Source organism: Schistocerca piceifrons, chromosome 8 (genome assembly GCF_021461385.2).
Source record: "Schistocerca piceifrons isolate TAMUIC-IGC-003096 chromosome 8, iqSchPice1.1, whole genome shotgun sequence".
Classification (NCBI taxonomy): Eukaryota; Metazoa; Arthropoda; class Insecta; order Orthoptera; family Acrididae; genus Schistocerca; species Schistocerca piceifrons.
The window spans coordinates 480,059,703-480,075,835 of NC_060145.1; the positions used below are offsets into that span (position 1 = coordinate 480,059,703).

At 45.5% G+C, this 16,133-nt stretch overlaps 1 protein-coding gene across 3 annotated transcripts in view; it reads left to right on the forward strand.

The window, feature by feature from the left end:
* Positions 1-16,133, forward strand: part of LOC124711304 (TRAF-type zinc finger domain-containing protein 1-like) — a 78,055-nt gene that overhangs the window by 40,985 nt on the left and 20,937 nt on the right. For all 3 annotated transcript variants that reach the window (XM_047241319.1, XM_047241318.1, XM_047241320.1), the window contains one exon: positions 7,407-7,591. In XM_047241319.1, coding sequence (XP_047097275.1) covers positions 7,407-7,591 — 185 coding nt within the window. The remainder of the gene's footprint in view (positions 1-7,406; positions 7,592-16,133) is intronic.

The following is a 16,133-nucleotide window of genomic DNA, read 5'->3' on the forward strand; positions in this document are numbered from 1 at the left end:
GATGCAAACCCCGCCCTCTATGGCTATCGGGGTTATTATAGGAACTGGGCAGCTTATGAGAGGGTATCTGGTGGCGTCTGCATCTATGTCCTTTACTCCCTTTAGAGCGAGTCTGTCCCTCTACAAACACCTTTAGAGGCTGTCGCTGTTAAGGTGTGGACGCCTTGGGCTGTTACTGTCTGCACTGTCTATCTTCCACCGGATGGTGATGCCCCACAGCATGTCCTGGCTGCACTGATAGCCCAATTGCCGCCACCTTTTCTGTTACTGGGCGACTTCAGTGCCCATAACCCTGTGTAGGGTGGATCAGTGGCAGCAGGCCGAGGCAGCATCATTGAGCCAGTATTGAAGTATTGTAACAGCTCGACCTTTCTCTTTTAAATAATGGTGCATTTTCACATTTCACTGTGGCGCATGGCACGTACTCCGCCATCGACCTTTCTATCGGCAGCCCTAGCCTATTACCATCTGTCCACTGGAGTGTGCATAACGATTTGTGCGGTAGTAACTGCTTTCAGATCTTTCTGTCACTGCCACTGCCACAGTGTCACTCTTCTGGGTGCACCTGCAGATGGGCCATGAATAAGGCTGACGGGGACTTGTTCACCACCATTGCCACTATTGAACCTCTTCCCAATGACTCCATTGAAGTGGTTGTTCACTCGACCACCACCAGCATCGTTACTGCCACACAATCTGCCATTCCCTGTTCTTCCGGGTCCCCTTGGCGGAGGATTGTGCCTTGGTGGTCGCCCAAGATCGCTGAGGCGATTAAAGATCGTAGGCAGGCACTCCAGCGTCACAAGCGGCATCCCTCATTGTAACACCTCATCATCTTTAAACAGCTCTGTGCGCGAGCTCACCAACTCATTCGCCAATGCAAGCAGGACTGCTGGGAGAGGTATGTCTCCACCATTGGCCTCCATACCTCTCCATCGCAGGTTTGGGCCAAGATTAGGCGACTCTTTGGCTATCAGACCCCTGTCAGCGTACCTGCACTTTCACTGAATGGAGCAGTCTGTACTGACTTCAACACAATTGCAAACCGCTTAGTGGAGCGTTTTGCTCAGAGTTCCGCTTCTGCGAATTACCGACTGGCCTTCTGCTCCCTGAAAGAGCGGCTGGAACGTCAGAGCCTTTCCTTTCACACGCGCCATCCTGAATCGTACAATGCTCTGTTCAGTGACTGGGAATTCCAAAGTGCCCTAACCGCTTGCCCTGGTACGGTTCCCGGGCCAGATTGCATCTACTGTCAGATGCTCAAACAACTCTCGATGGACAGCCAGCGACACCTCCTAGACCTTTTCAACCATATCAGGGTTGAGGGCGAGTTCCCGTTGCAATGGCGGGAAAGCGTCGTAATCCCTGTGTTGAAACCTGGCAAGAACCCACTGGAGGTGGACAGCCACTGCCCCATTAGCCTCATCAACATTCTGTGCAAGTTGCTAGAACGCATGGTGAGCCGTAGGTTGAGTTGGCTACTTGAGTCTCGGGGCCTTCTGGCTCTGTCTCAGGGTGGGTTCCGTAAGGGCCGCTCTGCCGCCAATAATCTGGTGTGCCTGGAGACTGCCATCCAACAGCATCTGGTCACCGTCTTTTTCGACATGCGGAAGGCATACAATACGACATGGTGACATCACATCCTCTCTACGCTTCATGTTTGGGGTCTTCGGGGTCTGCCCCCGATTTTCATACAAAATTTTCTGTCACTTCGTTCCTTCCGTGTGCAAGTAGCGGCCTCCCATAGTTCCCCCGATTTCAGGAGAATGGGGTACCGCAAGGATCTGCCTTAAGTGTCTGCCTCTTTTTGATTACAATTAATGGGCTAGCAGCCGTGGTGGGAACATCTGTCTCATCTTCCTTGTATGCTGATGACTTCTGCCTATACTATAGTGCCACCGGTGTTGCAGCTGCTGACAGCAGCTGCAGGGCGCTATCCGAAAGGCGCAGTCTTGGGCAATAGTGCAGGGCTTCCAATTTTCAGCTGCCAAGACCTGCGTTATGCATTTCTGCTGGCAACGCACTGTTCACCCTGAGCCACGTCTTTATCTTGACGGTGAACCTCTTGCTGTGGTGGAGACGCATCAGTTTTTGGTGTTGGTTTTCGATACCCGGCTGACTGGGCTGCATCATATTAAGCAGCTTAAGCAAACGTGCTGGAGGCATCTTAACGCTCTTTGTTGCTTGAGTCACACCAGCTGGGATGGCGATCGGTCTACCCTTCTACGGTTGTACCAGGCGTTAACACCGTCCCGTCTAGATTATGGGAGCCTGGCTTATGGTTCAGCATCCCCTTCCGCATTGCCTTTGCTGGACCCCATCCTTCACAGCGGGATCTGACTCGCCACTGGAGTTTTCCGGACAAGTCCTGTCAACAGCATACTTGTGGAGGCAGGTGACCCTCCATTGCAGATCTAGCACCAATGATTACTGGCCGCTTATGATACACACATTTGTAGCTTGCCCAGGCATCCCAATTATCGTCTCCTGTTCCCTCAGTCGGTCATCCACCTTCCGGAATGGCGGCTCCGGTCAGGGTGTATGATCACAGTTCACATCAGAGCTCTTCTCTCTAGGCTTGAGGTTTTCCATCTTCACCTCTTTTCCGGGCCCCTATGCGTATACCGTATTTACTCGAATCTAAGCCGCACTTTTTTTCCGGTTTTTGTAATCCAAAAAACCGCCTGCGGCTTAGAATCGAGTGCAAAGCAAGCGGGAGTTCTGAAAAATGTTGGTGGGTGCCGCCACAACTAACTTCTGCCGTCGAATATATGTAGCGCCACACAGGCATGCTTTGTAGGCACAAAGATAAATACTGGTACCAAAATCTGCGTAAGTAAATAAATTAAAAAAAAAAAGTGGAAGACGAGCCTTTTTCCTCCGCTCAGAGTTTGGACCACTGCGTTTTGGTACATTATCCAACGAAGTAAATACAAATTCTGTATTGTTGATCTTCGAATGTAGCAGCATTTTAATGTACTACGAAAATCCGACTGGCAAGACTGTTTGGGATGTTTGTCAATATGGCCAACTCTACGTTCTGAATTTTTTCCTACCTGTGTGAAGAGATGGTTGCTAATAGGAACTTACGTGAATTGTGAATCATATGCAGTATTCTCTTCACCATAAGAATAATACGAATATAAACATTTTGCCACGTATTCTTTCGTGTTTGCTGCTATCTCATTTAAATCCTGTCTGCCTAATAAACTACGAAACTAGAGTGAGACAACAGCAAACGCGGAAGAATATACATATCATGTCATGAGACCTGAGTTTCTCCTGGCGTATACAACTTTCAAATAACTTCCGGGAATTCAGCCAGGTAACACTTTCAGCGACCGCCGATATTTCGGCGGGAGAACACCCCGCCATTTTCAAGGCAAACTGCAACGGACAGGCCTGTCCGTTGCAGTTTGCCTTGAAAATGGCGGGGTGTTCTCCCGCCGAAATATCGGCGGTCGCTGAAAGTGTTACCTGGCTGAATTCCCGGAAGTTATTTGAAATATCATGTCATGTTTATATTCGTATTATTCTTATGCCTGATAGTGATACAGTCAGAAATGAAGCACGGCAACTGACTAGATTTTTAAATCTAAGATGACTAATTTCTGTGCAGAATGTAATGAACTAAAGAGGCGCCTGCAAAGATTTTCAAACGGAGAAAAATTTTCGCTAAAATTTCGTTCAGAACATCGTCTATCATATGCAGTCTATTATTTGGTTCTTGTTGATCATTAGCAAAGAAAGAAGTAGTGTAAGTAACAACAAATGTTTCGCTAATGAGACGACTCCTCTCTATTTTTTATTTGTAAGCAGCAGTAGCGCGCACAAAAGCAAGCCACACTGCGAGCGGCGACAGGCCGTAAACACGCACTATCAGAATGCGACAAACAATGCATGACACAGTACAGTAATGCATTTTCAGCTTAGAGTGACGTAAACACCTATAACAAAGAGAACGGCACTTATCAGATCAAAGAAAAATAAGCAATCAATTCAAACCAGACGAAGCACGTGAAAAAGGAAGGATATCCGTATAAATACGGACGGAGCGCGTGACGCATAGCAATGGCTACCTGGTAAACTGTAACTGCTAAGCTTACGACTCGAACCAAACTACTGCAGCTGTATCGTCATTCATTCGACCTAAATTGTGTCTCATATTACAACTAGGTGAACTTTGTTTCGATTTGGAGGTGCGACCTAAAACTTTTCTCTCCCCTTGATTTTCGAGTCTCAAATTTCAGGTGCGGCTTAGATTCGGGAAAATTTTTTTTCCTTGATTTCGAGTCTTATTTTTCAGGTGCGGCTTAGATTCGAGTAAATACGGTACCCCCGTGGTGTGTGCCCCGCCCATGCCTTGGCTCGATTTAGCACAGGGCCCAAAGGCCTCAGTCCCTCCTGGGGCCCTATGCCGTCGCCTTCTTTCAATCCTTGCTGCATTTCAAGGCTCTGACGTCATCTATACTGACGGTTCAATGGTTGCTGGTCATGTCGGTTTTGCTCTTACTCTAGGGGATCATTATGAACAACATTAATTGCCGGCTGGCTGCAGTGTTTTCACTGCCAAGCTGGTCGCCATTTCTCGCGCTCTAGAGTATATCCGCTCCTGCTCAGGTGAGTCCTTCGTTAGCTGTAGTGACTCCCTGAGCAGTTTACGAGCTATCGACCAGTGTTTCTCTCGCTCTCGTCTGGTGATGGCTATTCAGGAGTCCTTCCATACTTGGGCCCATTGCGGCCGCTCTGTGGTCTTTCTGTGGACCCTGGGTCATGTAGGCATCCTGGGAAATGAACGTGTTGACACGCTGGCCAAACAGACTGTCGGTGCACCAGCCTTGGAGATTGGTCTTTCTGAGAGTGACCTCAGGTCAGTTTTGCGGCAGAAGGTACGGTACTTCGCAGCTGGGGTGAAGAATGGTGCACCTTTCCTTCATCCAACAAGCTTCGGACCATCAAGGAGGCTACCGGTAAGTGGTGCTCCTACTTGCTGGTCTCTCGCAAGGACTCTGTTGTCCTCTGCCGGCTGCACATTGGCCATACCTGGATAACGCACTGCTATTTATTGCGCCGTGACGACCCACCTTTATGTCGCTGCGGGTCAGCTTTTTGACTGTGGTCCACATTTTGTTGGACTGCCCGCTCTTAACTCTGCTCAGGCAGACATTTGCGCTGCCTGATACTCTTCCATACTCTTCCTGCACTTTTATCAGATGACGCTGCGATGGCAGATTTAGTTTTGAATTTTATTCATGCAGGGGGTTTTTATCGTTTGATCTACGTGTTTGTCCTTTTTTTAGTCTGGCCTTTGGTCTACGATTTTAGACTGGGGTTTTTAGTGCGTTTCTTGGGGGTTGGCTTTTCCCTTTTTTCTATGGTCAGCCAGCCAGTCACACTCTGTGTGATTTTAATTCCTTTTCTCTGGTCTCTGTCAGTGCCTTGCTTGTCCTGTGTTGTCTCTTGTCATCTCCATTGTTTGTTTTTATTCCTTGTGGGGGTTTCAAGTTCATGGAAAATGGGACCGATGGCCCTAGTAGTCTGGTTCCTTCAATCCCACAAATCAAACACCCCCCTCCCCCATGAGGCTGCGTGGGTGGGTGGATGGGGCACCACTTTCAAGTTTTTGCCCCGGTTTGGAAATATCGTAGATCTGGGGATGGCTGTAGAACATTGTCCAGCTTCACTAATAGTGTTCCTAATTTTGAAATTGTCGGTGTCAGCATTGATGAAAGTGCCACTTTACTGAACTAGTCTGAAAGTTAACCAAAAATAGTCTCTAGACGTAATGTAACTGACAAATGGATGTCCAAGGTACTCCCACAGGGTCTATAATCAATTGAAATTCCCAGTTTTTCTGCCTTTGAACAGCCATGGTAATGAGTCATCCTCTTTGTTAAAATGAAAAGTACTCCACCTATAAAAAGAACTGGGGAATAATAGGACTAACTATAGGATACCACTCTCGTATAATGTGTTGTGACCTGGGGAGATGGGGTCCCTTTGTGTGCAGGAGGCTGAGCACGGAGTGTGGGAGAGTGGGCCAGAGTACACACGGAGGCATTAGTGACACAGCAGTATTTTCTAAAGTATATCAGTATGTCGGAAGGTGGGCTGGTACATGCGTGAGCCACAAGGAAGTGTTGACACGTCCTGTCGTAGACTGCCCATCTTGCGTCTAGGTCGAGATGACTGACTGTGGTGCAGGATGTTGATTGTCGTGAAGACTAGGCCCTGGTCATCCACCACAAATCAACTGAGACTGCTGCAGATGTTCACGAATTGGCTAGGGAGCTGCTCAGAAGTGCCACACCTGGACGGTGTAGAGATGACAGCTTGTAGATATCCATGATTGACCCTTAGTGGAGGAAGGCTAATGCATGGCTGTGGTTTGTCAGATTAGCTGTGCCTCGATGTTTAAGTTGGCAAGTGTGTAGCGGGTGGACCACCATTAGCTTTTTGTAGTTTCGCTGAAACTCGATATACCGTCATTCTCTCTGGTTCTAGTGGCGAGGACAGAACAACGGCACGACTGCACGTGTATTTGAGCTCTAAAAGCCTCATTATTTGAAAAGCCAAGCCTGCATTGGAGGTTCAAGCTCACCACAATGGTTCAGTAATTACTCTGTGTCGCTGAGCTCAGGTTTTTCTGCAGCATTTGACTATTGCAGTGGAGCACTGTATGCAACCTCATTTGGAGGTTGTGTGGCGATGCTTGCCTGGTGCATCCACTATATTGGCGGTGTGCTGTGTTGATATTCTGATTGGCATATTGGCTGAGACTAGCCACCTCAACTCTGAGCTTGGTGGGTAGAACCTTAAAAAAAATTAGGCATGTACACAGAAATTATTCTGTGGCATAACAACAGGAACATACACTGGACTTTGAACCAGCAACATCTGCACTGGAAAACATGCGCAAATTCTCCAACAACTTTCAGCGTCCAAAGAAAGAACAGGTAGAAGTTCAGCTGCGTGTCAACACATCTGCAGTCAACATGCAACGAGATGCAGAGCATCTAAATACATCTGAAGCTTTTAAACACATCCTTAACACATGGGGCAAGGTACTCTGTAGTGTTAATACATCCACAGCAGTCTCAGGATTAACTGCTCAGGCAGAAGGTTGTCTTAATAACATATATGATTGTGCTGTTTCAGCTGCGTCAAGATAAAAATGCATCTTCAATGTTTCAATGTAAACTGATATTACTTTGATGTAGATAAAGCTACTTCATCAAAAATGGGGAAAGATTTGGGGGGGGGGGGGGGGGTTGTGGAGAGGTTTTCTTGACTACTGATATTAACGTGGAGACTGTTTGCACTAATTGCCCCAATTATTGTATATTGGAACTAAGATTTTTTTATATAATGCATGTAAAGTAGTAACCACATGCTTTCCTTTCTAGGGCAGGAAGAAGTTGATATTGATCGTCTTCTGGCACTGCGGCTGTCTGAACAGGAACAGGAGACGACGTCTTCATTACAACGTCAGCACACACCACCATATGAAAGAGATGAGACTGAATTAGTGGCACTGCCATGTGAATTTTGCCATGCCATGGTCCCTGCCAATCAGTTAGTTCTCCATGAGGTTTGTAATTTTTGTATTTTTGAGTCCTGTGCTTAGAATGTTTGTGAAATTGTCTTGATCTTTTCTGCCCAAAAAGATCAAAATGTCGCTAGTAATAGACGCGATAAAACATTTACTCAGAGATGTGAAATTAGCCATGATTGATTTGTTTGCAAATATCTCTGTATTGTACAGACACTTTAAGGTAACACTTTCCAGTGGGAGTTAGTGGGGGAGGGGGGGGGCAAGTTCTGAGCTAGGGCGGTATAAGATACTGCTAGAGGTCAGACCTAAAGTACCACTTATATGACACTGCCCACGTAAGGAAGCAGTTGTGTGGTAGATGTACGAATGAACACCTTGAATAGGCTTATGCATAACTCATTGTTTTCTTTCTTATTTTGAAATGAATGAAGAGACTAATCCTGGTCCTTCATGGGGTTTCAGTACAGTTTTCACAACAGAAGGGGCTGATGATACCCATGACCCCTCATCAGTTCAGCTTTTGTAGAAGTGTAAACTACATGTGTAGGCTGTCAGTCCTGCAATGAGTAGGTGGGTTTGTTTCCCTGCACTGATCCTCTCCTCTCGGGTGGCTCAAGTTCTAGTTTGTTTACACTCGTAACCGACTGCCACAACATTGTGCCCGCAGTATATAATGTGCTGTATTCTGATAGTTGCAGAAGAAATGGAACTGCCATGCATTGCTACTTTTCAGGTTTCAGAAGCATCCTTTCTGATATAGCACTATATCAGCCATTTGGGATTTTTGGCTAATCAGTTCAGTGATAATGTGTCAGTAATGATAATCCAGAGCCAGATTTTAAATTGTAAGACATTTCCAGGGTCAGATGTGGACTCTGACCACAACCTGTTGGTTATGAACTGTAGATTAAAACTGAAGAAACTGCAAAAAGGTGGGAATTTAAGATGGGATCCGGATAAACTGAAAGAACCAGAGGTTGTAGAGTGTTTCAGAGAGAGCATAGGGGAACAACTGACAAGAACGGGGGAAAGAAATACAGAAGAAGAAGAAGAAGAATGGGTAGTGTTGAGAGATGAAATAGTGAAGGTAGTAGAGGATCAAGTAGGTAAAAAGATGAGGGCTAGTAGAAATCCTTGGGGTAACAGAAGAGACACTGAATTTAATTGATGTGTTCGTCAGGATAGAAGTCAGGAGCGGAGGGCGTTGTAAAATGAAAATTAATTGAGTGGAATGGACCCAGTTTATTCTTGTAATGATGGTACAGTGGTGCCTACGTAGGGCTGAGCAGCCCCAAGAGGGGTTGCCGTCTGCTCATCAGAGAGGCAGAGACTAGAGGAGCGACTACTCGGGGCCGAGGTCAGAAGCTAAGAGAGCGGAGCTGTTTCCAAGCCGCCCTCGCCGCTCCCGGCCGCGTCCCCACGTGATCACACGATTAGTCTCTGATTGGAGGATTGATTCCGCCAACGCGCCTTGCTAGTAGCGTGCCCCCGTCAGCGCAACCAACCCGTGGGACTTGAGTCTGACCGAGGAGCACGTGGCAGGAATGTGCCGACCATGGTCTTCCGGCCAGCACCTTCCACCACAGTATGCCCACGCCTTCTACGGCCGAACATTATGCATTGAAAATTTATTTAAATAAAATTTTGTCGGCAATGATCCCTCTTGGGGGTCTCCTCCCTGCACATCCTTTCCCCTTCCGAAGAAGGCTCTCTGGATGAAAATGAATGAGCTTATTCTAATCGATTATTCCATTTAAAAAAATATATGATCATGATGAAGGGTCCCATAACATAGTGATATTAATATGTGCAAATGTTACAAAGTGGCCTGAAGGGCCTGAGGGAAGGCTCTTGAATAACAAACTTGTGAAGTTGGTGCGACGGCAGTGGGGCGGCGCCATGCTGTGAATGTGTGTCGGCGGTATCAGTGGTGGTGGGTACCCAGGCGTTGATGAGGGGCACCGGAGCACAGCACACTGAAACACTCCACCCTCGTGGGGGTGAGAGAATGCTCCCAGGCCTAATAGTCACAAGGGGGTTTTTCCCCGTAATATTATTTTGAGTTCTTAAATCTAGGATTACAATGGTAATTGCCCAAGTGGGTGAACGAGAACATTACAGAATGACAAAAATTTAAAGAGAAAACAAAATAACTTACATGAGGGTTAAAACTCGACAGTTAAATTGTGATTCCATAGACTTTACATAGAAATACAAATCCATTACAAAATTAGTTCATTGACCTGACACCTAGACTACAACTTAATTCTAAGGGGGGGGGGTCATGCCTGATCGCATGCACCAAGGTTGGCAGGTAGTTTCAGGTGTGATATTCACCTTCAGGTTGTGGGGGTGGTACTACTTCTCGGAAGGAAGTGAAACATTTGCAAAACCCTCTTTTACAGAGTATCCAGGATACTATAATCAGAATTATTACAGTGATGATTACCGAACCAGCGCTGGGCAATACAACGGTGGTTAATCGCTTGGTTTGGTGCCAATCAGCAATATGTGAGGCCACTCGGTCAAGAGCAACTTGGTTGTGTTCCTGGGTAAGGAGATGATTGATCGATTGGAGTAGATCTGAATCATTGGTATTCGGTAAATTCTTCAGCTTCTCATGGTGATGGATTTTAAAAGTGAGTTCAGGAAGGTATAAGGTAAATGTGGGAATGGTGACATGAAAGGTGGAGTGCAATTGAGCTGATATCCTCATAGAAGCAGCGTATACGTCACATCTAGAACTATTATACACTAGGCCACTATTATTCAGTGTTACCCGGTACGATTCAGTCTCTGACATTGAACGGTGGCACACCAGGGTGGCGGTGACAGTCTGTGGAACAGCGAACAGAAAACTGTTGCCAACAGGCTGAATTATTGGTTGACGAAGTGAGACTAGAACACGAGGACATGGAGGGGTAGTAGTTTCAGCTAAAAACAGTGACATCTCGCACTCAGTAGTGTTAGTGTGTAAAATTAGCGTGGAGCATAAGTAATGTGTTGTATGGAAGCAACTGGATAGTTCAGCGCGAGTGAGAGTGGCGTGAGTTTGTCGATCCCGACTAACTATTAAAAATTCTTGAGTCTGCCAAACAACATGGTGATGAAGGGTAGCCCAAGAGACTGGAAAAGTGTATATTTGATAGCACTCGTATTCGCAATTTGCGCACGTGATTGGCAACCTCATTCGCATCCGAATACCGTCAGAATTACGGGTAAGTCGGACCTCCAATGCAGCATAGTAAAAGGGGAGGTTGCTTTCAGTTTCCAATGTTGATAACGGTCGACTTCGAGAGAAAGTATTAGTGCCCCTAGACGTAAAAATTTCCTGGCTTACTTGATGAGTAATTCAGAGATGACGGAGGGGGTATAACGTTGTAGCAGTAATTACCTGGCAAGTAGCGACGATGGACCCGTTCAGTCACGCTTACTGATGAAGAAGGCCACGAAGTAGAATCACGGCAGGCAACCAACAGTTTGGCAGCCGTGGGGGTAGCAAGGCGGCAAGACAATGGTGTAATTCGACACCGAGTATCCGCTGATCAATCACGCGTCAGCAAATAAGACGCTGAACGCGGAGGCAGTACTACGCAGCGCAGACTAAGCGTAACTCGCTGGAAAAATTTTTCTACCTGCTATGGGACGAAGGCCAAGTGTCATCAATTAATTTGAGATTTTGTACGAAGAAAGTTTTTTTTTTCTTTTTTTTTTTTTTTTTTTTTTTTTGAATGAATAAAATGAGAAGGAATCCTGTGATCGCGGTGTAAACCCGCACAGCCTAGGCACCTCCCACGCATTGGCCACTACGCAGGGGCACCCACCCCGCTAAGGTTCGACACGGCGAGACAGGTGAAGTACTTCATAAATTTCAGAAATAATATTGAGTGGTTTTTCAGCTGTAGAAAACCCGAATGAGGGTAGGACAACTCAAGTTAACTCAATAATCAAAGGATCTGTACTTACAGAAGTGGTCAATAGAAGTCGGAAATGAATGTTAGCGAGAGCGAGTCTGTTGCTCGTGAATACAGAGGCTGGGTGTGAAGCAGTGGAGGCGGCGCAGCGCAGCTTTATCAGCGCTGAGCCGGCAGAGTGCTGAGCTCAGATAACAGCGTCAGAGCGCGCTAGTGGCTCTGCGTCCGAGACTAAGACATTGTAAGTGCAACTTAAAAGTAACAGTTTATTGCAAAGCAATAATACACAAATAGCTGATGTCACAAAGACGTTTGATTCCATTTTAACAGAACAACTTAAGTGTTCAACAGGTAAATTGACTACGTTGTTGATTAAAAGAAACTGCTACTGAACATGACGTACATATGTACGTACTTCCCTTTCCCCTTCCGAAGAGCGGAGGGCATGAACCATAAAGCCTTGTTCATGTACTTAGTATATGACAATAGAGGTCTGGTAACATCAACGAGTTACACCAAGGTAGTGTGGATATGAACAGTGTGAGTGTGTTGTAAGTTGTTATTGGGCGTATGAAGTGTTGTGTAAATGTGTGACTAATGGTAGCTGATGGTGGATACGAATTGAAGGCCAATAGGTGCTATCAGAGATACTTCCAGTCGAGAAACAATGAAACTTAAAAGGGAATACCGAATATGACACAAAAATAGCGTATAACCATAAAGTGTACTAACATTCATCATAACTATAAATTGATAACAATAAAACATAACATTGAAGTAATAACAATTGACAAGAAATAAAATAAAGGAAATATTTCCCGAACATAAACTTCCGAATCGGATACGAAATCCGCCAGGGGAAGTTTTTTTTTTTTTTTTTTTTTGTTTAATCGGTTGACGAAGTGCATAAGGGACTACGTCAGTAAAATCCGACAGTGTGTGTATATAACAACATCGTTCTTAAAAGTGCAGTTTGCACTGTCAGATGGTGAAAAGCAACTAATCCGTTCAGCAACGGAAAAGGCTGCCATCTGGGGAACGGTATCTGAATCTTTGGCAGAATCCGATGATTTTGCAATGGAATTGCCATCTAGAAGAAGGTGGCGTTGTATAAAATGTAATAAAAGAGCGTCTGGGGCTCAGTTCATTTGTGGTTGAGTGCCAAAGGCGTAGTGTGAGTGCAAATTGTCTCACGGAAATTGATGTGTGAATTGTTTTGTGGTCAACCGAGGAGCCTAGGATTCGGTGACGTGTAAGTACAAGTTCGCAGTGCGTATGAGCTACCTGCGAGTGACTCGACTATTAAGTTCAGCAGTCCATTAGTGCAATCTGCAGACTTGGACTGATGATTATATAATTTGCAGGGCAATGGGGCAACCTGCGGACAGTGCTAAGGCAACCTGTCTAATAATTGAGGGGTAGGCAGTGCATTGGAGCTATCTGCGATACCGTGGTTAAGCGGGCCTAAGGGCGTCCGTAATAAAAGTATCAGCGGCGTTATTAGCGACCTGCTGTACTAGGGAAATGTCGACTGTTCAAGCAATAAAAATAGCTCTGAAGCTAGAATAGCATACATGCATAAATAGCGTCACTTTTTGAGCGCGCAGTACATAACACTACATAAAATGAAAATCATGAACTATAAATCACTAGTGCTAGCATAATGACATAATTAAACACAATGACATATATTGACAGGAAAATAAAAACACAATGATGTATAATAATAATGCTGTAAGTAGTCGGAACGCTCAACGTTAACATGTAACACTGGCCACCTGGGGCTGGCTGCTAGGCTGCGTGTGTGTTAGTTTTAAAACTGACGATAACAAATTGAACTGAAAGGACAACTAGGCACAGTTCCCGTAGCGCTTACATCACCGGCTAATTAGAGGCAAAGTACGTATCTCACAATGGATCATTGGCCGATATTTTGGGGCAAGACTGCAACAAGGGAGAGCAATATCTCGGTGTAAATGGTGGTAAGACTAAAAGACCGGTACTGTCGGAAGAGGGTACCTAACATGTTGTAGGGGCCTCCTCATCGACAGAAGAAGGAAAACAGGATAGAACAATGACCACGGTGGTAGAGTAAAATAAATGGGGAGGGCAAAAATAACTGCGTAGCAACCAAGGAACAATCGTCTACCGATATACGGCAGCCCGGACGATTGGTCGTTTGTGCCTCGTCAGTAGCGTGAAAAACCCGTGGCATTGCATTGGTTTGCCCATATCTGGCCTTGTCCAAGGCAGATAACGTTAAATGTCATCATAGTTCGATGTGTAAGAGGGTTAGGGCTGTAGTTTGTAGCTTATACAATGAATCAAAGCAGTAGTGAAACTTCACTTATAGGATTGGCAGACTAAGGTATGCAGAATAATGTAAATCGTTAAGAACTTCGTGTGATTTATCCAGCTAATGTGAAACAAAACGAGGAAAAGAATTTAAACAATGAATCACATCTATTTAATATTTATGTTAAGATTTATTGGGATGTTTGAATGAATTTTGTTTGCCGTGTCTTCCGGATGCATGAAAGAAACGAGCTTGGAGCTGTTAGCGAGCGCGCAGCGCACGCGTATGTGCGGAGTAGGCAACGGCACGTCAGCGGTTATGTGAGACGGCGTGTAGCCGCGAGAGACCGGCCGCTACTGCAGCGACAAATATCACGCGCTTAGCGTGTACCAGAAATAACGATGAATTAGAAATTGCTAATTATCTAGAATAAGAGTTTTTTTTTTTTTTAAAAAAAAGGGTGTTAGTTATATAAACTGATGGTAAGTGCATTGTAGTCTGTCATACACGGAGGATACGGCAGTAATTTGCGGTTTGTGTTTGTAACTACTAGGACGCTCCGCGTGTTGAGACGCTGGAGGCGGCAGCGCACGTGGTGATAAGATACGTCATCGCGCGGAGCGCTGTTACTGGCTGAGAAGGAATGATGGCCGCTGGCCAGTTCTTGGCGTGGAGAAGGGACAGCGCTGAAGAGGAGGGGAGGCGACAGCTGATGTTATGCCCCGCCAACAGCTGGTCCCGTAAACAAAGCGTACGAGGCGTATGCATTTCAAGTCCTGGCTTTATCTGTTCCGATTACTTACGATTAGCTGCAGCAAATACAGAACTAGGACATATAGTACAATACACTAGACGTCAACGTAACAAGTATTAAGAAAAGCTCGGAGTAAAAATACTCCACATGTACTGGTTTGCCAAATAGATGGCAATAGAGGACATTGAAGAATATTATTCGGAGTTAGCAGCCGCGGTTCTGCCAACACCAAGTGTAATGGTTGCATTTGAAGCAAGTCAGTTGCGTGACGTCTAATGCGTGGCATTGCTTGCTAAACATAAAACATAATCATACATATAAAAATGAGCAAAAATACATGACAGGACTGGAAACTGACAATTGAGAATGGCTGGGAACTCCGTGGTGGCCAGGCACATCTTGCTTCCAAGTCCCTGGAGAAAATGACTTAAACTAAGCTGCAATAGAACATATCATAAAACTCTAACTAGGCGTGATTAATCACGCGACCTCAACCCATAAGGGTGTCGATTCCGCAGAGGGTATCTACAACCCTGTGGAGGTAATCTCCTCCGTTTTTTATTTCGTTTTTGTTCTACTTGAGGTGGAGGTGACACAGGCGGATCGGGGGCTGCGACCTGTTGTGGTGACACAGCCCTACCGTGGTAAGGTTGCAGGCGGTCAAAGTGCACTATCACCGTACGATCGGTTAATTGCAGTTCTGCATTGACTGGTGAGGTCAACCGTACAATCCGATACGGGCCTTCAAAGCGGGGAGAGAACTTTTTAGTTCGTCCCTTTTTGATTGCCGGGTTTCGTAGTAACACTAAATCACCTGTCTGATAAGTCGGTAAAACAGCATTTTTGTTCTGCCTGTGCAACAGTTTATTAGTAGCTTTGATATTATTCCTCTTTACCTTATACCAGATCGCTTTTAGCCGGCGGGCTAAACCTTTTACTTCCTTTATTTCTACACCTTGAGGTAGTTTGTCTATTTCGAACGGCGAATTCATCGGCCGTCCAAACACAGCTTCGTAAGGGGTATACCCTGTGGATTCATGTATTCGGGTGTTGTATGCAGAAGAAATATACGGTACATATCTGTCCCAATCAGCGTGCGTTTTTGCAACATAATAGGATAACATTTTACAAATTGTACGGTGTACGCGTTCAACGCGACCGTTGGCTTTAGGATGGAAGGGAGTTGTACGCCATTTTTTGATTCTTAATAATTTACAAACTTGTACAAATAAAGCAGACATGAAATTGGTTCCTTGATCCGTTAAAATGGCATCAGGACTTCCAAAAGGTAGTATCACACGATTTACAAACTCTCTCGCCACAGTTTCAGCTGTCATGTCGGGGAGGGGAACCAAAATTAGATAACGTGAAAAGTGATCAATAATAGACAAAATGTATTTGTTACCTTGTTGCGACTGTGGAAAAGGACCTTGGAAATCTAAAGCAAGAATTTCGAAGGGTGAAGATGCCTGAGGAAGTGTTTGCAGCGGCACTCGCGGATGCCTATTTTGTGCTCGTTGTGCACACGGCAGGCAAGATCTTACATACCTGTCCACATCACGTTGTCGGTATTGCCACCAATAACGTGTCGCAATTCGAGCGTTCGTAGCGCGT